Source organism: Postia placenta, assembly GCF_002117355.1.
Source record: "Postia placenta MAD-698-R-SB12 unplaced genomic scaffold POSPLAscaffold_10, whole genome shotgun sequence".
NCBI classification, from domain to species: domain Eukaryota; kingdom Fungi; phylum Basidiomycota; class Agaricomycetes; order Polyporales; family Adustoporiaceae; genus Rhodonia; species Rhodonia placenta.
Genome location: NW_020169841.1, coordinates 1,262,700 through 1,286,598, shown reverse-complemented (window position 1 = coordinate 1,286,598; position 23,899 = coordinate 1,262,700). Strand labels below are relative to the sequence as shown.

General features: G+C 51.4%; 7 protein-coding genes across 7 annotated transcripts; 6 read left to right on the top strand and 1 right to left on the bottom strand.

Annotated features, from left to right (window-relative positions):
- Nucleotides 1-2,320: 2,320 nt before the first annotated feature.
- Nucleotides 2,321-3,532, top strand: POSPLADRAFT_1147620 (hypothetical protein; the record flags this gene model as incomplete). The annotated part of the gene is made up of 2 exons (XM_024486085.1): nucleotides 2,321-2,638; nucleotides 3,122-3,532. The coding sequence occupies 2 exons, from the start codon at nucleotides 2,321-2,323 to the stop codon at nucleotides 3,530-3,532; spliced, it is 729 nt and encodes a 242-aa protein (XP_024337353.1).
- Nucleotides 3,533-4,149: 617 nt separating this feature from the next.
- On the bottom strand, nucleotides 4,150-5,046 carry POSPLADRAFT_1058730 (hypothetical protein; the record flags this gene model as incomplete). Its single annotated transcript, XM_024481076.1, has 4 exons — nucleotides 4,150-4,203; nucleotides 4,268-4,501; nucleotides 4,551-4,657; nucleotides 4,707-5,046. 4 exons carry the CDS (start codon nucleotides 5,044-5,046, stop codon nucleotides 4,150-4,152), a joined length of 735 nt encoding a protein of 244 aa, XP_024337352.1.
- A 1,044-nt stretch (nucleotides 5,047-6,090) lies between these two features.
- Nucleotides 6,091-8,072, top strand: POSPLADRAFT_1058729 (hypothetical protein; the record flags this gene model as incomplete). Its single annotated transcript, XM_024481075.1, has 5 exons — nucleotides 6,091-6,138; nucleotides 6,664-6,976; nucleotides 7,018-7,232; nucleotides 7,272-7,400; nucleotides 7,467-8,072. 5 exons carry the CDS (start codon nucleotides 6,091-6,093, stop codon nucleotides 8,070-8,072), a joined length of 1,311 nt encoding a protein of 436 aa, XP_024337351.1.
- Nucleotides 8,073-12,269: 4,197 nt separating this feature from the next.
- POSPLADRAFT_1058727 (hypothetical protein) lies at nucleotides 12,270-13,384 on the top strand (the record flags this gene model as incomplete). The annotated part of the gene is made up of 2 exons (XM_024481074.1): nucleotides 12,270-12,834; nucleotides 12,918-13,384. 2 exons carry the CDS (start codon nucleotides 12,270-12,272, stop codon nucleotides 13,382-13,384), a joined length of 1,032 nt encoding a protein of 343 aa, XP_024337350.1.
- Nucleotides 13,385-15,527: 2,143 nt separating this feature from the next.
- POSPLADRAFT_1047973 (hypothetical protein) lies at nucleotides 15,528-19,519 on the top strand (the record flags this gene model as incomplete). The annotated part of the gene is made up of 15 exons (XM_024479403.1): nucleotides 15,528-15,633; nucleotides 15,656-15,734; nucleotides 15,820-16,072; nucleotides 16,131-16,168; nucleotides 16,225-16,543; nucleotides 16,591-16,849; nucleotides 17,112-17,192; nucleotides 17,448-17,525; nucleotides 17,662-17,848; nucleotides 17,905-17,990; nucleotides 18,104-18,159; nucleotides 18,789-19,033; nucleotides 19,089-19,251; nucleotides 19,302-19,413; nucleotides 19,467-19,519. 15 exons carry the CDS (start codon nucleotides 15,528-15,530, stop codon nucleotides 19,517-19,519), a joined length of 2,115 nt encoding a protein of 704 aa, XP_024337349.1.
- A 600-nt stretch (nucleotides 19,520-20,119) lies between these two features.
- On the top strand, nucleotides 20,120-20,353 carry POSPLADRAFT_1092306 (hypothetical protein; the record flags this gene model as incomplete). Its single annotated transcript, XM_024483099.1, has 1 exon — nucleotides 20,120-20,353. A coding segment is annotated over one exon (234 nt), but the record flags the coding sequence as incomplete, so codon positions are not given.
- A 2,090-nt stretch (nucleotides 20,354-22,443) lies between these two features.
- Nucleotides 22,444-23,898, top strand: POSPLADRAFT_1047972 (hypothetical protein; the record flags this gene model as incomplete). Its single annotated transcript, XM_024479402.1, has 3 exons — nucleotides 22,444-22,474; nucleotides 22,757-23,217; nucleotides 23,368-23,898. The coding sequence occupies 3 exons, from the start codon at nucleotides 22,444-22,446 to the stop codon at nucleotides 23,896-23,898; spliced, it is 1,023 nt and encodes a 340-aa protein (XP_024337347.1).
- Between the last annotated feature and the right edge of the window lies 1 nt (nucleotide 23,899).

Sequence of the window (23,899 nt, the reverse complement as noted above, 5' to 3'; positions counted from 1 at the left end):
CTTGACAAGTGTCGGCAAATTTACAGACGACCTGAGGCGTCAGTCATCCTGGCTGCAGCAACGGCACCTTCGAAGGGGCATCGTGTTTGACACTTGCTTCACCAGATTGCGACATGATGTGTGGCGGGTGATGGGGTGGAATGAAATGGGAGGATGAGGAGGAAGATACAGAGTCAGACACTGGGGAAGATGTTCAATTATTTTGGTTGCCTACGAGAGCACCATCCGATGCCATGGAGGAGACTGAAGTGAGTTCGGTACTAGATTCAGCAACTATATGTGCCTGTTCGGTGTCTGCAACCCTAGTTTCGGTGACTATATGTGTGGATCCGGCGGTCAAGAGTGATTCGTCATGTAAGGACGATGTCAGCTCGCCTTTTGGATCCTGACGCGCACGCTGCAGTCATGTGCGTGGCACAGGGATGGTCTTGAGACCTGATGACGGCAGCATGACAGCGGACAGTGGGGATGCGGATATTGGCAGGCAAAGGACGGTACGGGGACGATGGATGGCATGGTGTGGTCGGCAATGGCTTCGGTTACAGTTATGTCGAGAGATGTCTACAGCATGGCACCATTAAGATGACCCGTAGGCCACAAATGACAAGAACGGCTTGCCTTTGTGCAGCGGTTCAAAAAAAAGTGGAAGCCTGCCACAGGATGGCAGGCAACACTCGTAGTCGATTTCAGACTGGAAGAGAACCGAGCAGAAAGCAATGCTGAATTGTCTTTGTACACTAGTGTAAGAGAGAAGGATCTTTGAAAAAGGGTAGAGGAGAGATGGTGGTTTGTAACGAAAAAAGGGTTCCTGTTCGATGTGTGCACATGCGCGAAGACAACCCTGTGGAACCAAACAACTTGACAGGTGCGCAAACACATGATGCCGAAGCTCAATCTGAATGTAGTGGTAAGCCCAGGCTTACAGCGCCCAGTGCAAAACCAGAAACAAATCAACATGTTTGACTGTATACAAACACTTACCAAAGTATTCAATGATATCGAAGCCCACGGAGTCGTCCCAGAAACCAACTTTGCGGACGGTTGGATGTGCCCAATCTACAAGAAAAAGGATTGAAAGAAGGTAAAGAATTACCACCCAATTACACTGCTAAATGCTGACTACAAACTATTCATGAAAGCACTAGCCCTACGCCTGGCGAATGCCGTGAGCAGAATAGTTCACCACAACCAAGGAGGCTTCCTTTCAAACAGAAGCATCCTGGACCAAGTGAGGCTGTCCAAAATGATGATCGAGTATGCCAAGACCCAGGAGGTGAACGGGGAAATAGTGGTCCTCGACCAGGAAAAGGCCTATGACAAAATAGACCATGAGTACTTGTGGGCAACGTTGAGCAGACTGAATATACCCACCTCATTTATAGCGACAATCAAATCCCTGTATGCATTGGCCTGGACCTCTGTAGTAATAAATGGAGTCCAAAGCTCAGTATTCAGAGTGACAAGAGAGGTCCAACAAGGAGACCCACTCTCATGCCTGCCATTTATCCTGACAATAGAACCCCTGGCATGCATGCTGTGGGCCTCCACGCTAGAGGGATTCAACATACCAGGTATAGAGGAAAGGCTGATAACAACCCTCTTTGCAGACGACACCACGGTCTATCTCTCAGAGTTTGATTCATTCGAGAACCTGGAAAGCATCCTATGCCAGTGGTGCACGGGCTCCAGGGCCTGATTCAATGTCGATAAAACAGAAATCATACCAATCGGCCCCAAAACCTATAGAGACCAGGTGCTCACAAACAGATCCCTAACGACTGACATGACCCACAACCTAACAATGAGACCAATACCCAATGGAATACACATTGCAAGCAATGGCAAAGCCATAAGAATCCTGGGAGCATGGCTTGGCAACAACATCGATCAAGCCACACCATGTTCGACCAAAGTGGATGCAGACACACAACAGAATGTGTTCCTCCAGACATGGAGGATGGGCTTACACAACGGCTCCCAACTCCCCACCGCAATCCAAACGATGCTCAAAATGGCAAAAGAATATAACATCACATTCTCTACATGCAAACTCTCCCTACCACTTAAACAAAGACTCCCAATATGGTACCATATGGGCACTGAGAACAGTCTGAATCTGATGAACAACTCTCCGCAAGGATGTTGCCTGAGAAAACACCATGGAGTAAAAACAGTGGGAGATATCCAAGACATAGCAAATAAAATGAAACCGGTCCCAATGACACAGAAGCCACACCACATGAGAAAGAACTGTGCATGCACCTCATGCAAATTGGACAGGACCTGAGGATGCAAAAACCTGAACGCGTGCTATGAGGCCATGGGCAAGATCATGGCAACCCTGTACAAAAAATGGTCACTGAGCGACCAACCCTCCCCCAACGGACTGTCCCTAATGCCAGGAAGAAAGATGGTGAACATGGATGCACAAAACAACAACAAACCTATCATCTTTGACCCATCAGTCATACTGGACGGCCCCATAGTGGATGGTTTCCGAGTGTTCATTGATGCAGACACAGTCTGTGTGAACCTGGCAATACAGGAAGGACGTGCCCCAGGCATATTGATCCAAGATGAAGCCATCACAGCGTACACAGATGGCTCCTGCCTGAACAATGGAAGCGAGTTAGCACAGGTAGGCTGCGGAGTGTATTTCTACCCCCCCACCCTCCCTTCCATAGTGAAAAGAGTACCTGGGTGACATGGCACAAACAACACCGGGGAGATTGCAGTGGTTGTGGTCACAGGGCAAACCGCCCCCCCTTTTGCACCCCTGGAACTTGTCAGCGACTCCCAATATGTCATGGACGGACTCACAATACACCTCAGGATCTGGGAAGATAGAGGATGGATAGGTGTTGCAAATGCAGCCTTCTTCCAAGCTGCGGCCTATCAACTGCGATGAAGATCAGCAGTAACCACAATACAATGGGTGAAAGGACATGATGGAACAATTGGAAATGAAATGGCTGGGGAAGGAGCAAGGAAGGACACTGAAGACAACATTGACCTCACTGTTCCCCCAGAATACAGAGTATCTGGCACCAAACTTAGCAAACTCACTCAGTCACTCACTTACAAAGGCATCAGGTTGGCAATGAATGTACCCCCCCGACAGGCCACAGAAGAGCGAATGCACAAGGCCCGGACAGCAGCAAAAGACTTGACAGGAAGCCTCCCCACACAGGAGGCAGTGTGGAAGTCACTACACCACAAAAACTTCTCCCATCTGATTACAGAATTCCTGTGGAAACTGATGCATAACACGCAAAAATGCGGCGCCTTCTGGCTGAAAATCCCCGAACATGAGGAAAGAGTGGAATGTCCCGCCTGCAAACAAATGGAATCCATGGAGCACATACTCATCACCTGCAACACCCCCGGCCGCAAACAGATCTGGGACATGTGCGAAGCGATGTGGAGGAAGAAATTCCCCGAATGGGAACCACCGTCACTGGGAGCTATCCTGAGCTACAGCCTCCCTGACTTCAAATCCAATGACAATCGCCCAAGACAAGGGGTGAACTGACTGTACAGAATATTGCTATCAGAGTCAGCATATCTTATCTGGAAGATATGATGTGAACGGGTTATTGAGCAAGGAGAGGACCCCACCAAGTGGCACACTCCAGGGGAAATTGAACGACAATGGCTATGAGCCATCAACACATAACTGGAAATGGATAAGATTATGACTCAGGAATGATACAGACAGCAAGTGCTGAGCCAATCATTAGTACTAAGTACATGGAGCGGTGTCCTCCAAGATAAAGCTGCCCTCCCAGACAACTAGATCCCCTTACATCAGGTTTTAGTGGGTATTGCCCCCGCAGAATGTATGGCCAAGCCAGACACGTGACCACAGGGGCCAGAGTCCCACACTACCTGGCAACCCTAGGTGTGCGTAAATGCATTTTGCCTTGGTTCAGATTTGATGGGTGGGATCCCCATCATCTTAAGTTGGAGTCGGAAGGTGTGACCAAGTTGCATTGTCCCATCTCTTTGCTTCCGCCAAAAATAATAATAATAATAATAATAATAATAATAGTCCTTGCCTCTGTGGCGTGCTATGGGACTTAGTTGCTCATTGGGCATCTCTTCTAGCCATCACACAGCTTGATGAGCCTCTGACAGGGGGCCTGAGTCTCAATCCTCAGGGTAGAAGTGCAGTAGTGGCTGCACTCTAGGGTTAGCCATTTCCTATTGGCACACTAGCGTGAGTCTCATAGGCAACAGGGGGTGAGGGGAGAAAGCAATGGAATACCTGAGCTATGATCTGCACGAGGTTATTGACTGTGTAATTGTGCCTGAAAGCGCCTTTGTATTGAATGCTGTGGATGCCACACATGCATTGCAGTGCTGAATTCAAAGTCTGCATCAAGTGCACAGAAGGGATGTTGTCAACCCTGTTAACCTTGAGCAACCATAAAAAGAGGTTGAGCTGCCACTGTGAGAACACAGAGCGGGGTAGGTGCATGAGGACATCTAGTGTACAGGTCTATGTGACGGTCAGAAGGTGTATGAGGGCTAGCTAGCAGCAATCATACCACGCGGTCGAGCCACGGGAACCAGTGCTGTGAGGTTGCCAAGTGGTCTTGGGTGCGGGCACATGTGAGTCCTGGCAGATTTCCAGACATGCTACTGTCATAGGCCACTGAATGAGGTGAATATCAGTATGTTGAGACTGGAGGGAATAGGCATACCGGAGGGCATGTTGAACTCAGCATCATGGTGCATGAGATCCTCATCATTGTCCGAGCACTCATTGAGCTCTTCTTCAGAACTGAGGCTGACCGAGTCGAGGCCATCTAATAGAGCACGCGAGAGGTCGGACAGACATTGGTCAGTGATCGACAGGGGGAGTTCAGTGTCAGTGAGAGTGGCGAACAAGCCCCAGTCAAAGGGCAGGGGAGATGGAGGAGGGATATGTGGGGATGAGTGTATGTTGTTATCTTGCTCACCATCTGTGGGTGAGAGGAATGAGTGCAACAGCAGGCGCAGGCTGGTGTTGATCTGGGCAAGTTCTGGCTCATGGTCTGGCATCCACACAGGGGGTTTAGGCGGGTGGTCTGCAGGTGTGATGAGTCTTCGTCATATGTGCTCGAGGTTGGTTTGATGGATCATTGTTTGCTCGTGGGCTGCCAGATGCCATTCCTAGCGAGGTCTATGGTCTTGGTATGGCCTGCAATGCCACAAGGTGTGGCCCTTAGAATCATGTCCTGCAGGCTCCCAATCTGGAATGTGTCAGTGCGATTGCAGCATATAGAGGTGTAGTTTGGCACCCACGGTCAGATTTGGGCATGGCCACTTGACATGGGGCAAATTGAGTGCTGAGACAGCAAGCTGGGTGTGACACGTGGTGGGCTTAAACACGGGTCACATGACTGTGCAAAAATTCAGCACAGGGCGGACTGTCAGGCGGGTTCAACTGGGGCAGACTGTGGGGTGGACCGACGTGCATCAATATGATTTTGCGCTGAGATTAGCCCCAGGTGGAGTGTAGCACAAAATATATTTTAGGTTCTGATGCATTGCATGGGGTCGGACCTCAGTCTATCTGAGTCTGAGTAGGGACAATGCCTATTCGAAATGCATCCCCTGTCACGTGACCTGGACGTGTGGAAAAAGTGGACATGACATGCTCGTTGTGCCCTGGCTACTGGTACAGTGGCCATAAAATCAGGATAATATATGTGTAGACTGTCATGTACATAAGGAGTGTATATGTACTATTATAGAGCTATTTACAGTGTGTGTGATGAGCAATTAGGTCAGGCATGAGATGAGCCATCTGCAGTGGGGGAGCATAGACTATGTACGAGATGTTCATGTGAGAGATCGACCTCTGAGATGCGCTACTGTAGCTGGAGTCGATGATTGGTCTGTAGAATTTTAATCAGCCCTCCAATTGACTGAGTGTTGCCCATCTTTGCATCAGTTTACTGATGAGAAGCAAGAAGTAGTACTATGCACCTGAAGGGTTTTTTACTCTTCCGAGCCTTGTCTCTTTACTATTTTACACCCTGAGAGACCACTTCACACCATCTAACATGTTCTGCAAGTTCCTCCAAGACACCCACTTCCATTATGCTCAAGCTTAGACAACATGTTGGGCTGTTCTTCCAAAGGACTGAGGTACAATTGCCTGAGCATCTGATGAGTACTGTGTTAGAGAGGGGTGCCGAAACATTTGTCTTTCCGTTCTATTCCTTGTATTACTAGCGCCCATACTGGCGCCTGTCTTAGCACTCACCTGCAGGTTGAACATTATGTAGCTTACATAATGGGGTCCGTGCGCACTTTGTACCCGGTATCGTGCCACTACGTTTCTTTCTTTACTAAACACAACCACACAGACATGATGGTCCGTGCATAGCCGGTACTTGTATAAATAGTTGTACCATTAGTCGGTCGAACCCTAAGTTCGACCTGGTTATTCATTCAAGTCTCTGCTCCTCTTCGCTTGGGGTAGTGGTCATTCTCGACTTCCTCGCTTGATCTTCAGGACGACGCATTGTCCATAAGCCCTCGCTCGTTGTCTATGAGTCAGGCATCGATATAGGAGTATAGACCATTGTAACAAAAGGTCGAACTTTCTAAGCTACGTTCCTAGTTTTACCTAGTCGAACATCTCATCCACCATCACGTCGAACAACGCAGTCAACCCAGTTCCTTTGGGACTACCAGCCCTCGCAGGATCACCGCTCCTCCAGTACGACCGAGCAGATCACTGCTTCATCACCTCCACAAAGAGGGCTCCCATATACCCTCGAGGCGGCACCTGGTGTCGTGCTACCGGTCCAAACCTGCAGGTCATCGCCCACCAAGAACTCGTTAGCTACTACCAGAGACACCCACCCGCTCATCCAGAAGACGTATTCACCATCCTACGGATCGACGTCGAACCTACACAAACAGCAGAAAGCGTGCAGTCACCCATCAACGAACAACCACTCGAACTCCCTGAAGTTCAGTATGTTCCCATCTAAATCCCAGACATTGAACTACCACCAGCCCCACCCGCACCAACCAATGCACCGGTTGAAGTCCCTATGGCAACATTCACTCAAGCAGACATCGATCAGCGCATCGCTGTCGCCCTCGCAGCATACCAATCCCAACAGTCAACTGCCAACCGACCCCTTCGCCTCGACATCCCCGCTCCCGAACCTTTCAGTGGAAAGGCAGAGGACCTCAGACGCTTCATCCAATGCATCCTCTCCTACTTTGTCACCACCAACAACACCTGACTCAGCGATGAAGCAAAGATCGCCTTCACTGTAGCGCTGATGAGGAAGGATCTGGGGAAAACATGGGCGGACGTGTATTATGAAAAGTCGGCAGGGGGAGTCCAGGTCTATTCCACTTGGGCAGACTTCGTTGCCACTCTAGAAGAGGTGTTCCCTGAGCACGGAACGCGAATCAAGGCACATCAAATCCTGATGAAACTGCCTGAATGACAGAAGGATAGGAAGACGGTGCTCTCCCTCGGTAACTACGTCACCCGCTTCGAGCAGCTAGCATCAAAGGCTCAGCTCAAGGACGCTGAGGTCAATGGCACCAACCGCGTCGAGAACGACTACCACACTCTCCATGCCAACTTCGTCAAAGGACTCCCGAAGGAGCTGTATTTTGCGCTCGCAACAAGGGTCACTAGAGATCAACCCAACACCATGAAGGCCTGGTACAACGAAGTTCGAAACACCGATGCAGCTAAGCAGGGGGCTCTCATCGTCACAGACACCAGGGACTATGGCGAACCAATGGATATCGACGCCGCTGCCATCGCATCAACCTTCGCCTCCACATCAGGAGGAAGGAAATGGGAACTAGGAGCCGCTCTCAACGAGGCCAATCGGAAGCTCCACAGGGACGGGAACCTGTGCTTCTACTGCCACATCAAGGGTCACAGCGCCAAGGATTGCCGAAAGAAAGCGGCTGCACGACAAGGAGGTGGGAGGCCGAACCAGGGAGGATCTGGGAAGGACGACTTCCGTGCCAGAATCAAGGCACTCTCCGCTGATGAGAAGCAGGAGCTGTACGAAGAACTCACAATGGAGGATTTTTGAAGGGGCAGGGTGAGCCGACGCAACCACTGCCTGTATCCGTTTCACTGTCCCGTGTAATTCTAGTAGTCCGAAATGAATGCGCTCTGCACATTCTGATTACTGTGGGACGAAAAGATGTCGAGGTGCGCGCTTTCATCGATAGCGGCGCAACTGGAATCTTCATCAGCCCGAGATTCGTCCGGGAACATCGACTTCGGACAGAACCTCTTCCCCGACCCATCCCCGTCTTCAACATGGATGGAACACCGAACAAAGAAGCACTCATCACGCGAAGAGCTCTCTTATCTTACAAGATAAGCGGAGAACCCCGATTCGTCAAAGCCTACGTCACCAGCATCGGCAAGGAAGACATCATCTTCGGCCATACCTGGCTCAAGCTCGAAAACCCCAAGATAGACTGGAAAACCGGACGAGTTGAGCTAAACCACCGGTGGACGAAAGACGAGACAAGGGCCTGGAAGATGGACCTGTACCAAAGGCGAGTGGCTCGGCTAGAACTGAAGAAGGCCGTAACTACCCCACTCCCAGAACCAATGGAGGATGAATTCGTCGTCATCTCCCCCTCGGAACACGCAACCCTCCCCGAACAAAAGACTAGTAGCACAGCAGGATATGACATCTCTGCTGCGCATCAACTCATCATCCCTGCCCGACGACGAGGCCTGGTTGGCACCGATCTTATCATGGCTATCCCCGAAGGACACTATGGAAGAATCGTACCTCGATCCAGCCTAGCACTAAAGGAAATCAATGTTGCTGCAGGAGTAATCGACTCCGATTACCGAGGCAAGGTCTCAGTCCTACTGGTCAACAACTTCGACCTCCCATTCACTGTCAAAGTCAGCGACTGAGTTGCTCAGCTCATCCTTGAAAGGATAAGCACCCCACCAGTAACTATAACCGACTGCATCGACGAAACTGAACGTGGGAAGGATGGGTTTGGGTCAACGGGTATTGCGTCCATCGAAGAACAAGCGGAGGACATCGACGACAATGAGTTCATCATTTCCTACTTATCAGGAACACCAATGATCACCAAGTACGAGAAACAGGAATCCCTAGCAGTAAGGGATGTTCCACTCAAGGAGCAACTTCCTGAACTCTCATCCGGCTACAAACGACTCCACAACGGTATGATCTGGAAGATCCACCACGACATTAGGCGAGTCACAACATCCACCGAACTTGCGGCCTCGAATGCCCAAGGCAAGACAGAAAAAACGCTACCACAGATGATACCGTCCTACCTACACGATCTCCTCCCCATCTTCAACAAAGGCACCGCTGCGCGACTTCCAGACCACACCGAATATGACCACGAAATCAACCTCAAGGAGGGCTTCGCGGACATAAAGCAACAGGTCTATCCGCTCAACCCACAGCAACAAAAGGAACTCGACAACTTCCTTGAGGAGAACCTGAGTAAAGGGTACATTCGCCCTTCGAAATCCCCGTTGGCGAGTCCATTCTTCTTTGTTGGTAAAAAAGACGGTTCACTACGTCCCTGTCAAGACTACCGGCTGCTCAACGAGAACACGGTCAAGGATCGGTACCCGCTCCCGCTTATATCGGACCTCCTCGACAAGTTGAAGCACACCAAGGTGTTCACGAAGATGGACCTCCGCGCCGGATACAACAATGTCCGAATCAAGAAAGGGGACGAATGGAAGGCAGCGTTCATCGTACCCAGAACTGATGGCAAACCGCCGCAGCTGTATGAACCAACGGTGATGTTCTTTGGGCTGTGCAATTCCCCCGCTACGTTCCAACGGATGATGAACACAATATTCGCAGACATGCTTCAAGAAGGCTGGCTCTGCATCTACATGGATGACATCCTGATCTTTTCCCAGGACAAGGCAGAACACGAGGAACGAACTCGACATGTTATTGAACGACTTCGACAACACGACCTCTACCTCAAACCGGAGAAATGCGCCTTCGACATCACCGAAGTCGAATTCCTTGGCATGATCATCCGCCCAGGAGAAATCGCAATGGACCCTGTCAAACTAGCTGGCATTGCAGACTGGCCGGTGCCGTCCAACCTCAGGCAAGTACGTGCCTTCGTTGGATTTGGAAACTTTTACCGCCGGTTTATCAAAGGCTTCTCGGACAAAGCACAACCGCTGGTTGCTCTCACCCGGAAGGACGTCGCTTGGACCTGGGGATCTGACCAACAGAAAGCCTTTGAAACCCTCAAAAAGGTGTTCCTAGAAGAACCAGTACTACGCATGCCAGATCCCGACCGACTCTTCGCTACCGAAACCGATGCCTCAAAGTTTGCAACAGGAGCGGTACTACGCCAACGCGATGACAACGGTGACTGGCATCCTTGCGGATACCTCTCTCAAAGCTTCAATGCGACAGAGAGAAACTATGACATCTATGACAGGGAATTATATGCGGTTATCCGCGCACTAGATGAGTGGAGGCACTACCTCATCGGCAGCCCATACCCAGTGACGATTTTCAGCGACCACAAGAACCTCACATATTGGAAACAAGCCAAAGACATGAACCAACGACAAGCACGCTGGGCGAGTAAACTGACTGAGTTTGACTTCCGCCTGGTACACGTCCCTGGTACCCAAATGGTGCAGAGCGACGCTCTCTCCCGCCGACCCGACCATGACGACGGTTCTAATGACAACACCGATGTCGTTATGCTCCCACCGGAAGTATGGGTTGCTGCCATCGACATCGACACCCACGACACCATCCTTTCCTTTAAGGACGACCCAATAATGAAGGAAGGCCTCACTGCGGCGCGCACTGGAGGAACACCACGCACTGGAACAGACTGGTCCATCGATGATGACCTCCTCTTATACCAGGATCGGGTCTATGTACCCCCAGATGAGTCTCTTTGCAAACGTCTTGTCTCCCTCTATCATGACCTCCCCTCCGCAGGACACCCCGGTGTTCAGAAAACCCTCCTCGGCTTGCACCGTGACTACTGGTGGCCAAGCATGGCCCAGTTTGTTGCCCGCTATGTTAACGGCTGTGGCATCTGCCAGCAAATGAAGGTTAACACGCATCCAGCCCGACCGCCCATCACCCCCATCCGACCCCACGCAAATGCCAAACCCTTCAGCACATTCTCGTGTGATTATATCACTGACTTGCCACTGTCCAACGGCTTTGATTCCATTTTGGTCGTAGTAGACCACGACCTTACGAAGGGGGTAATTTTCATCCCATGCAACAAAACAATTGATGCTCTTGGGATGGCAGACGCAATGTACCGAGAAGTCTACAAGTGGTTTGGACTCCCAGACAAGATCATCAGCGACCAAGGACCGCAATTTGCATCCAAAGTCTTCCAAGAACTTTGCAAAATGACTGGGGTTCAATCAGCCATGAGTACGGCATTCCATCCGCAAACCGACGGCGAGACAGAACGAGTAAACCAAGAGCTGGAGATCTACCTCCGCTGCTTCACTACCAATGATCCAGATAAGTGGGCTGACCATCTTCACACCGCGCAATTTGCTCACAACTCCCGCGAGCATTCCACGACAAAGACGTCCCCATTCAAACTCATGATGGGATACGAACCTCGCGGAATACCCACCGCACACCCCGGATCAAACACGCCGCAAGCGGCTTATCGCCTCAAGGACTTGCAAAACATCTGCGAGGAAGCACATGCGGCAATGGAGATGGCCCAGAACGTCCTGGCCAAGAGAGTAAAAATGAAGGGGGGTTCCTTCCGTAAAGGTCAGCTGGTATGGCTAGACTCCCGGAACTTGAAGCTGCCATACCCGTCCAGGAAACTAGCCCTGAGGCGAGAAGGGCCGTTCAAAGTCCTAGACAAGATCGGAACAGTCGCGTACAAGCTAGACCTCCCTAATACCTGGCGAGTCCACCCCGTTTTCCACGAATGGCTTCTATCTCCCTACTCTGAGACGGAGATCCATGGTCCGAACTACACGAGGCCACCTCCTGACCTTATCGAAGGTGAAGATAACTACGAAGTTGAAGCCATCATCGGACACCGAGAGAACAAGAGGATGCAGCACTGCGAATATCGCGTCAGGTGGAAGGGTTACTCAACTGCGGATGACTCATGGGAACCCGAAGCAAACCTGACAGGGACTGCGGATGAAGTGCTAACGGAGTATAAGAAGAGGAAGAACTTGAGCTGAGTCGACAGCAGCTCAACCCAGTCGCTACATCCCTACTCGCATCGACATGTCTTCCACCCTCTCGTTCCTCGACCAGTTCAATGCCCCCTCGACTGAGGGCAGAAAGAGGATCTCAATCTACACCCCTAAGCACACCCATGTCGGCGACAGCGCTTTGCTGATGCTACTCCTCAGTAACCCCACCGATGTCTTCAATAAACTCAAAACCCACAACCCCGAGGCAACCAATGCCACCGACCGCGCTGCACTAGAAGCATACCTCTCCGCTCGCCACGAATACGACGAGGCTGTCAAGGCAGCTGACGAGGCCATCGTCCATCACAAGCGACTCCTACGTCAACAGGACGACCGTGTCCTCACCGAGCTCATTCGACTCGACAATCTGAAAGTTGCCCATCGCTTTCAACCGCTCCTACCGTGCAGCATCCGGGCGCGACACAACAAATTCATCCCACACGCCATCCCCAACGCGTACCTACCCCTACCCGCACCCCTACTGACGTCTGCCTTCAGGTGGCCCCCGATCCCATCCCCTTTCCTCCAAGCAATGCCGCGGAGCACTACTATCCTGGCTGACTGGCAACCCAACCCTGGGTGGACCCCGAAGGGAAGTTGCAGGCGATGAAGGGAAGTTGCAGGCAATGTGGATCGTCTCGACACTGGGTACGGGACTGTCCGGAAGTACGATGCGCAGGATGTGGGAAAGAAGCCCCTGGACACCTGGAGCAGGAGTGCAGAACCAGGCTGATGAAGCGACACATATCCGCACCACCTGAAGAACCTGCGCGACGTGTGGGGGTGGTCGTCGACAACGTGTTCCTCGAGGGAATCATCAATGAGGCGAAGGAGAGGAAGGAAAGAGAGAGGCAGACAAAGGTGGTACCCATCCCTCCACCGCATAGCGATAACCCTGAACCCCCGGCCAGCCCCGTCGTGGGACCCTCGCGTCCCCGCCCCGATACACCCATTGTCTTTCGCAAAGTCGATCCCGACTGGACACCCGACACCACTCAATGGACGTGGGACAGCTCCTGGCCGCATCAAAAGCACCTCTTTGGCGAGAAATGGAAGAACTTGGGGAGAAACGCGCGCAACGAGTGGTTCGACGAAGAGGAGGACGACGGCGTAGACTGGGAGTTGTATGGCAATGGTGAGCAGTAAGTAGTCGAATGGGACTTCGACTCTGGCAGGGGGGTAATGAAACATTTGTCTTTCCGTTCTATTCCTTGTATTACTAGCGCCCATACTGGCGCCTGTCTTAGCACTCACCTGCAGGTTGAACATTATGTAGCTTACATAATGGGGTCCGTGCGCACTTTGTACCCGGTATCGTGCCACTACGTTTCTTTCTTTACTAAACACAACCACACAGACATGATGGTCCGTGCATAGCCGGTACTTGTATAAATAGTTGTACCATTAGTCGGTCGAACCCTAAGTTCGACCTGGTTATTCATTCAAGTCTCTGCTCCTCTTCGCTTGGGGTAGTGGTCATTCTCGACTTCCTCGCTTGATCTTCAGGACGACGCATTGTCCATAAGCCCTCGCTCGTTGTCTATGAGTCAGGCATCGATATAGGAGTATAGACCATTGTAACAGGTGCTGCCAGAAGATCTCGATGAGTACTGGACTCTGCACCTTGCAGAAAATACAGCAGCACCAAGTGGTTGAACATAATCTACTTGGTCCTGAGCCTTGCTCCGTTCTTTAGAAACAAGCCCTAGTAGATAGTGACCCATACACAGCCGTAGACCAAGGCAAAGCTATCAAAACATGTTCCGGTCCATCTAGAAGAGAGGGAGCACGGACGGTACTATTGCTGAGCATGTCAAGGTGCACACGACCTGCTTACATAACATGCATCGTGCTCTCACAATGAGGTGCACTTTCCGACGTCTTGCCACTCTCCGAACATCGCGGAAAAAGTGTCACAAGCAGCTCGGGGATCCATTCAAGAAAGTCTTCAGGATGTATTTCTTTTCTAGCATCTCCGAAGTTCGGTTTAGCTTGGTTTGGGGGCCTTTTGCCCTGAACCCTGAACTGAACTCAATACCTCTAGCCTGAACCAAACTGAACCTTGGACCGAACCCACTGAACCCGTTCAGCGGGTTCGGTTCAAGGTTTGGAGCAGGTTCGAACCTTGTGGACCTTCAGATTTTGATTGGTCATACAAAAGATGTTAAGTTGCAAGTTTCAGGGTCAGTTATAACTACAGCACACAAAAAGAGTAAAAGGATAACTTAGTGCTTGAAATGGATATGCAAGGTGCAATGTTGTGCGGGTTGTCGCATTCACCAATGACAGCTTATGTAAGGCTGCCTATTTGGGCAGCGAATGGCATCCCCTGATGAATGGCGGGGCATGCACATCACGGTGCCGCTGCATGCACTTGCCTTGTGAAAAGACATTGATCATCAATATCATCGATTAGATTTACATAAACTAGTATTTAAAAATTAATTGGGTACCTTTTTGCGAGAACTGAGGCCTGATTCCAGTTCGCGGTTTGGACCGGTCCAAACCCGGTTCAGGCAATGCCTTAATGGCTCTGAACCTTGAACCGAACCTGCTGAGAAATCTACAGACTGAGCTTAACCAAACCTGAACCGAAGGTTCGGTTCAAGGTTCAAAGGGTTCGAACCCGTTCCTGGACCGAACTTCGGAGACACTATTCTTTTCAAACATATCTATTTTACAGCTACAGAAAATAAGCCCCCGGGAGGATGATTTTGGAGACTTTCTCAATAGCGATTTTACATGATTTACGGATGGCTGACCAGAATATTCGGAGTATGAGGAACCGGAGAAAAGTGCACCTCTTTTCGCGCCCACTTTGCGAGACGCGGCAAGCGTGCCGCATGCGGACACATCGGAGTTTAAATCAGCTGAGCATTGCCCCAGGACCCCGGCTAATCCCCCAAAGAGCTCTGATCCCGCGCAGACCCCATTTCGGGGGTAGATAAGATAAGACTTATCACGATCTAAGCGTGGGAACGTCAGGCACATTGCATATTTCGATGTATCCTGGGGAGAACTGTCTACGCACCAATTCTGGGAGAGATCCGTGACAAAATGATCTCGTAAAACGCAAAATACTGCCAAAAGTGAGTCATTTTTAGGGTCATTTTCGGGGTTTTGAGGGATCGGACCTCTGGGGGGATTTTCCGGGGTCCTGTTGCCCCTACTCAACTATCTGGCGGTCTGGCTGTGTAGTCGCATGATCATTTGACCACTCGCGGTGCATCCGTCCCAGCCAACATTTTCGAACACTGGGTCACTAGCTCACAGAAGGCATTCCATTGTCATGTCTGACGACGAGACCCTGTCGGAGGCTGAGACTGATGAGCTGTTCGCGACACTGGATGATGACGAGGAACGTTGGCGAGATCGGCAGCTCTTCTTCGAACGTCGTGGGTACATGCTCAGACCAAGATATCGTCCAGGCTGGGTTCCTTCCTGGAGAAAAAATGGACAACGTCCTACCTTCGCTGAAGATGGTGCGGTTCTGCCGGTGGGTCATTACATTTCAATGCATGGTGGACCTAGAATCACCAATAAGGGTACCAGGCACGAGAACATCTCATCGACGCCACCAGGATATCAGACGAGAAGCTTGTTTATTTGAAAAGAGTGAGGACTGGTGACGAGGAGTCCCGTATTGCTTGCATGTTATCGGCTCCACTACTGCTTGACGATCCACGGAATCATTGTGTTCCCATCCTCGACATCTTCCAGGACGATGAAGACGAAAGCATTTCGTACATGGTGATGCCTTTCCTCCGGCTAATTGACTCTCCTCCCTTCGATACCCCTCAAGATGTCGTTGAGTTCGTTGACCAGATATTGGAGGTATGTGTTACAATGCCGTGGCCTGGTTCACTGGACGATTCTGAATACACCTTTCAAGGGTCTCGTTTTCATACATGAGCAAGGAGTGGCACATCGGTGCGTCGAACTGGCTCTCGTGGTTATCATGTCCCTTCAGCTGTTGTACTGCGCAGCGATTGCACATACAAGAACATCATGATGGATGCATCTGCCATGTATCCTAAAGGGTTCCATCCTATATGGTCGTCCTTTCTTCACGACATCAAGACAGAAGCTCCATGTCTTGCGCGCGGTGATGTTTCGGTGAAGTACTATTACGTCGACTTTGGCATATCCAGCCATATCCCCCCGGATGCCGAGAACAGACTAGTCGTCGGAGTCGCCGGTAGAGACCAGGAGGTCCCCGAGCTCTCGCGGCGCAAGAGACCATATGATCCATTCAAGGTCGACATCTTCATCATCGGCAACCTCTTCCGTCGCTACTTCCATGACGTGCGTACTTCCTGCTATTTTTGTTGTCTCATTCACGTCCAGCGCAGAAATTCTCCAACGTGGAGTTCCTCGAGCCTCTTATAGTGTCGATGACGAGGCGTGATCCTGCGTCAAGGCCCAGCGCGAGTGAGGCTCTTGCTCAGTGGAAGAGCATAAGACCGGTGTTCAGCGGGTTTCCGGCGAGATGGAGGTTGATACCGCGGGGTGCCGTATGGCCAGAGCGCCTCTGCCTGAGTGTCGTCGGATTTGTTGGCACGATCATCCGTATTCCGCCTTGGCTCACAGCATTTGGAACCAATCTACAAGGTTAGACTGCCTCATCAGTGTGTCGATCAGTCGTTACTGTAGAGATCATTTGGTTGTGGAGAGCCGATTCTATTGAGATTCTGATGTACTTCGAACCATGAGTTCTCTACCTTATCACTGTATGAACAATGTTGAATGTACCTAGCATTCACAACACTGTAAAGATAAACCATCTCTCTTGTTGTTGAAGAGGGCACAGCTGAATGACAGGGAAGTGAGATGAATTGTCTTATAATTTAAGGGCCAGTACTATGCACAACAGATCTTGCCCTTGCAACTGCTTGCTTAAACACCAAGTTGGCCTCTCGTATGAAGGGCGACAACACTGTAGCGAAGGCTAGCAGTAAGCGGCAACTTTGGATGCACCTAAGGTTGGCGCCACCAGGATCCTTATGTAATACGGACATCCGCCAATATTTAATAGAGGAATTGTTTAATTGCGTGGCAACGTCAGGAGGCTATGTATAATGTCCATGATATTTATGATTGTCCCAAGCTGCCTCTGCACTTGTGAGTGTGAGTAAGCAGGACTAGATTGGGCAGGCACGTTTGCGTACCTGCCGAATTGAGATTTGTAGACTTTTGAGTTCACCTGCAGGCTCGAACCCCAAAACCACGAGCCGCCCGCAGCAACGCGCCGCTGGTGCCGTCCTTAGACACGTTGGGCACAAACAGAGTGAGTGAAGCATGACGCGAGGCTGCTGTGTACGCACGTCGCCAGACATGGCTATCCGGAGCCGCCGTAGGTTGAAGGAATTGTCTATCAGTCTGTTCTCAGGAGACTACGCACGTCTCGCACGAGGATGGTTAAGGCGCCATCCGTCCGCTGGTCAAGGCCGCCGCGCTGCGCCAGATCAACGCCATCTTCGCGACTACGGGCTGGGGTACTGCCTTCGGGCACTCCTTTCGCATCGGCGGCGCCTCCTTCTACTTGTCCCAGAAGGTCTACACGGAAGCGGTACAACTTGCGGGGCGGTGGCGTTCCCTTGCATACGAGGTGTACGTTCGCGCCTTCGAGCAGATCGTGTCGCGCCACCTTGCGAACCTGGGCGCAGCCTACGGGTACTGACTGGTCGCAGCGGCTTTGGTTGGGTTGTGCGGCGCAGCCTCGCCGCAGTTTCCACCTCCACTTGCTTCCCGGGTAAGCGGCTTGTCTGCTCCGCGTCCAATCCCGGCTAACGCCAGAATTTCCCCCAGCCCCTCAGCTCACGCCGCATCCTCGCCGTCACTTGTGTGCTCTTCTTACGCTCGCAGACGAGGCTGGAATGGTAGTAAGAGAATATGTCACATGTGCATGCGATGTTTTTGCGGTAAGCTGAATGGGGGCCATTCGGAACAGGCAGAGCGTGGCACAAATGATTTTTTAGGGTGAGATGTATGCCGCGGGTTTGAAGCTCAGTCTATTTGATCATCTGGCTGTGTAATGAGGATCGCTGTCGGATGAAGCCCTCCTAACTCCCGAAGACGGGTGGGAAGGAGCCTGACACGGACCCACAGAATCCAGATCATCACCGTGCACAAACAGCGTGCTAGGCAATTGGGTGGCCTCGATTTGATGATCAGCCCAGACTCGCGCCATTGACTTACGTTTTTCCTAAGATAACCAGACGAAGATCACGCTGCTGACTACTCTCCTCACTTCTCTGCCTCTCGATAACACCAGACCGGGTCAACAACGGGAAATTACCAGCGTGGTGGTTCTGAGTCCTGGCATCCTTGCTCTGAAGATGCGAGCACCATCGATGCGATTAGGAGGCATTCCCATCTCTATTCATTGCGCCCGAAGACCGTATAAATGCATGCGATATCTCCCTGCGAGAGATGATTCGCCGAAGTCATCCTCTGTCTCTGTCCTTTGTTCATAAATTCGTGAGGACCGAGTTCATTCTGATCCCTTGTAGCAGCAATGCTCTCTGACGTCAAGTTCGCTTTTTGTTAGATTATGTCCTCGGGTACCTCTGAGATAGTTCAGCGCGCTTTTACCATAGGATCAGGCATACTGGCAGCGTTCGTCACTGGCGTACAATTAATGAACAGCAACTCCTTGACGACTCAGCTTGCGGAGACGAGGGAGCTTGTACGCACGATTGAGGAATTTCTTTCGCAAATTACACCGCACGAGAGGGAGAAGATTGAACGCGGACAACGGAAATACTTCAAGAGGACGAATAAGAAACTCAGAACGTACTATACATCACATTCTTTGGTTATGTTCCCGTCTAACTCAAAGATTTTCTAGGCTGAAAAAGCAGCTGGCCGACATTGAGCTGGAGTTCAAGAAATCCGATGCCTACACTCGATTCGGACATCAATATAAACCGACAATTGCCAAGTGGAATCCGCTAAAGAAATCATTGGCAGGCATCGTAGACGGTCTCGAGAACGTTCACACAGACCTACTTGTATGTAAAGCGTCTTTATGATGTAGATACATATACTGACCTGACAATAGCAAACTACTAGTGCTATCCATGACAGGTCCTCTGGGACGGATAGCGACTCAGAGGACGAGATTGAAGCCACCGTGTTAATGAGTGCAATTGAGGTTCATTCCACGGATCAGGGTATGTGAGCACATGGCCTTTTCATTCTCCTTGAGAGCTCAGAACGAATGCAGCCCTGGAGATGCTTCCGATACGCTCAAATGATACGCCGTCGGCCTCCGCGTAAGAGCAGTGAGAGTATTAGCCGATCCCCGACGTGCTCATCGCCAGGCCGAGGCGTGCTTCTTCATTTGAGTGTGCACTCGCCGCTGTTCATGCAAATCAGACGTATTAAATCGGATGATGTATGTTTGGATGTCGTCCAATCGGATCGGGTCGAATTGAAGTTGAGCGGTGATTCTTCAAACCTCCTAGATAACATTTCGCTGCTGCTAAACTAAATTGCCGTAAGTCTGCAAAATGAATTCGTACGCATCGCGCTGGAATGGCGGAAATCACGAGATCAGTTTCGACATGCAATTGACTCACTTGAGTTAGAGCGGCCATCCTCCAACCATCAAAATGGGCGCTCTGTTTGTAGGCTGCCTAGGGGAAACTGTCTGAGTGACGAGTCGCTGACCAGGTCGCGAAAGATGCCACTGAGCTTGATGCCCCGCACCATCGCGCATCGCGAGCGAGCGCGCTCCGTGAGGCCAGGGAGCATCCCCGCCGGGCATGGCTTGCTAAGTAGACACTTGCACGACCGACTGGCCGCTTTGCCACTGCGAACCGCCTCCCGCCGCGCGACCGACCCTGTGCACACTTCCGGCACCTCAAGCATGAGGTGTTTAGGAGGGTGCTTCAGTGCCGCACTGGGCACTGTTTTAAAGGCGAGTACTACCGTCATTTTATACCCAATGAACCCGATGACTGCCCCTGTGGCAATCCCGCAGACACGCGCCCACATCCTGCAAGACTGCCCCCGGTACGAGCCGGCCTGCCCACTATCCTGGGAACCGCAGAAGAGATCACAGCACTCATCGGGCGCAGCGGGACCATCACGAAGACAGGCACACCAAGGCCCGCCCGCACAGAGACGGAGGCGGTGGCACGGGAGGAGGAGGGCGCGGCAGACGACGGCCCTGGGGGAGACACCGACGAGGTCGGCAAGGTGGCATGCTCTGATGATGAAGATCCCGAGGCGTAGACAACACCCGCTACCGGGCGGCGCACCATACAACACCCCTCGCCCACACGCCGTCGACCGCAGCGCGCCCCGAGGGGCCAGTTCAGGTTGAGCCCTATGACGAACGACGGTGACGGAGGCCGATTGTGGGAGGTCATAGCTCCTCCTCTCCCCCTCTTGTCCTTTCCCCTTTTCTTTCTCTTCATTCCCTATACATACTTATATCACGCGCCTGGGACACTACGATCGTCTCGCACTACCCATAGACACCCATGCCATCAACCGAGCCCCGCACACTGCTCAACGATCCTGACGCTCTCCCGCTCCTCTTCGACTATGTCAGAGTGTCAGAGCAACCGGTTGCTTCACGGCCGGACGAAACGACCGCTCTCATCCCAACTGACTCCGTGACGAGGTACGAGTGCCACCCACAGCGATAGATCACATCATGCACTCTTCCCCCCCTTCTCGCACATTTGTATCCCCCCCTGGACTCGCTATCACTACACAGAACTTAATTTACATACACTTACTCCTACCCCACTCTGCGCCCATGTCTTTTACTACGCCCTCACCCGGCCTTTTGACAACCCACCCCACGAAACATCATCACCTACCTCCAAGTCGAAACACGTATGATAGTTCGCTCGCGTTCTCCCATGCTACCGGACAGCCCACAGTTCCTATCTTCCACCCTACGCGGTGTACACGCAGGTATTATCTAGTATAGGGTGATGCCCTCAAGCGGATCTAAAACTGGATATATATAACTTTAATTAACAAAACCCGAGGGTACGGTGAAATAGGCCAGGCTGATTAGCCTCGGTTAATTAACCCTTGCTGATTAGCGCTAATTAGCGGTAAATTTCACGAGGCCCGAAAAACAAGGGTTAAATAGGGTTAAATAGGGTTAAATAGGGTTAAGTGACCTGCGCTGATTTTGGACATGTTCCGGGCGCAGTACGAGTTGAGCCCTTGTGGTTGTTACCTAGGAGGACCAGTAAATCATAGCCTCCGAGCTCATCAACCTCAACATGCCATTCCTGAAGGACATTCTTGCTAATGAGCATCCCGAAGTACTGCATTGGGACTAAAATAGAATAGAGCATGTATTGAATTTGATAGCATCTCCGAAGTTCGGTTCAGTCCAGGTTCAAGCCCCTCAGGCTCTGAACCTGAACCTGAACCTCCAATGATGGCCTCGGACCAAACCTGAATGTGGACTGAATGTCACGAGTTGGCACAGTGTCTAGTCATTTTTTAATTTTTTTCCTTTTTGCGGGCTCAAATGTCGCGACTTGAGGTCAAGCGACAGGGGAAAACCAAACAAGGATGCTGGGGGCGCTCGACTGGTTCTCACCGAAGCAATGGTGAGCAATGCTCAAACCTAAGGCTAGGGACAAGATAATGTATTAGTTAGTGAAGTAAGGAAAAGATACAAAGGGAGCTTACTGACCTAGGGACAAGATGTCGAAACTGAGGTCCCTAGGGCAGCAGAGGCCGGCTTATATACAGAAGAAGATAAGGGCAGGCTGTGCGCATTGGTCCATGCGCAGCTGGTCTGTGCACAGCATGCTGACACAGCCCCGGGGGCCAGTGAGTCAGAGCAGCTGTGTCAGCGTGGCCCGAGCTGTGCCGTGCACTGCCGCCCATCTAATCTGATCGTACAGTAGATAAGGAAATGTCTGTTTCAGGCGTATAGTACAGAGGTCGCGGGTTCGAGCCTGTGAAAAGGAAAAAATTAAGAGACGGCTAGGCGCTGTGTCAACTCATGACATCAAACCCACGACCTCTATACTATACGCTTGAATGGACAAGTTGTTATCTACTGTATGATTAGATTAGATGGGATGGCAGTGCATGGCACAGCTCAGGCTCCATTGACACAGCCACTCTGACTCACCAGCCTCCGTGTAACAGCTACGTTACAATGGACACTTACCGGTGTGATACAATGCGCTACAGACTCGACTGATTAGATAACAATGGTCAATCTAGCTACAACGGACATTTTAGGTACTCACCAGGAACCTGATGACTCATCCCGGCCTATCCCGTATTACTTAGACTCGTGCCCTCTCACTTGTGTTCCCCTCGTCTTGCCAACACCAGTATCCGGGCATCCCGCCCTCTGTTGTTTGCGATCCTCTCATCCGCTCGCTCGTCCTTGCGCCTCGACCTCTCGACCCGTCGTAACGGCCCTCGACGCGATCTGCCCATTACAGTTTGGCAAGACCAACCAATCACTACACTAGTAGACCTCAGCGAGCTGCGTCGCATGCTCATAACTCCTTACAGTAACGTACTCCCTTGTTTTCGGAACCTATATCCTTGTCCATTGTCTTCTCGCACCCTTTGTCTTGGCCTTGATGTATGATCAAGGCTTCGATGGCCAATGGGGCGCAGGTGCTGGCGATGCTCCAGCACCACCCGAGGCTCCCACTGAGCCACAGCCTCAGGTCAACCAGCCTCAGACTCAACTGCCCTCAGCTGAGGCTCAACACATCCACACTCTCCTTGAGGCTGTAGTGGCTATTGGGGCAGGTCAACAGGCCTTCATGGACAACAAGACCCGCTATGGGCTGGCTCTCGAGGCGCTTACACGTCACCTTGACAACACAACATTGGGCTCTTCGCAGTCTAACTCACAGCTGTGTTTGCGCGGTGTGAAGACGCGAGACCCACGCATGTTCAACGGTTGCTTGACAGAGGTTGTTTCCTTCCTCCGCGAGATCCGTGCATACATCGACCTGCAGCAGGTCTCGACAGACTGCCAAAAGGCGATGCTGTTGTCAATGTACCTGAAGGATGGCTCGCCAATCGTGTGGTTCAATGCAACTGAGCGCACCAGCACCTACCTTCTGAATGACTGGAAACAGCTCCAAGAGGCTTTCACGGCCCAATTCCAGGACCCGAACCTCATCAAGTCATCTTTGATGGCTATCGAGAATCTAAAGCAGACTGGTGCTGCTGCAGACTATGCTAACAAGTTCCAGGAGCACCTCGTGCACCTGGATCTTAGTATGTTCACACAGATCACTTATTTTGACCATGGTCTCAAACCCTCGCTCAAGCTTGTGCTCGTCAACACTCCACGCCCAGCCACACTTGACGGCTGGATCGCTACCGTTGTCGAGGCTGACAATCGGCTTCATGAGTACGAGCGTGAGCAGAAGTCCCTGACAAAGGCAGCTGGTAAGCAGCCTGCCCCTCACAATGACCATCACGCCTCTCCGGTGGTGACTACCCAGACAACAATGCAGACGGTGGCCCCTGTGGCCACCAGTTCACACCCGAACATTGTCCTGATGGAGATCGATGCTATGTGTTGTGGTCCCATCATGGCTGAAGAAAAAGAGCACTGTTGCAAGAATGGACTCTGCTTCTACTGCGGCCAGGGTAAGCACCTCGCTCGCGACTGTCCCAACATGTCCGAGTAGG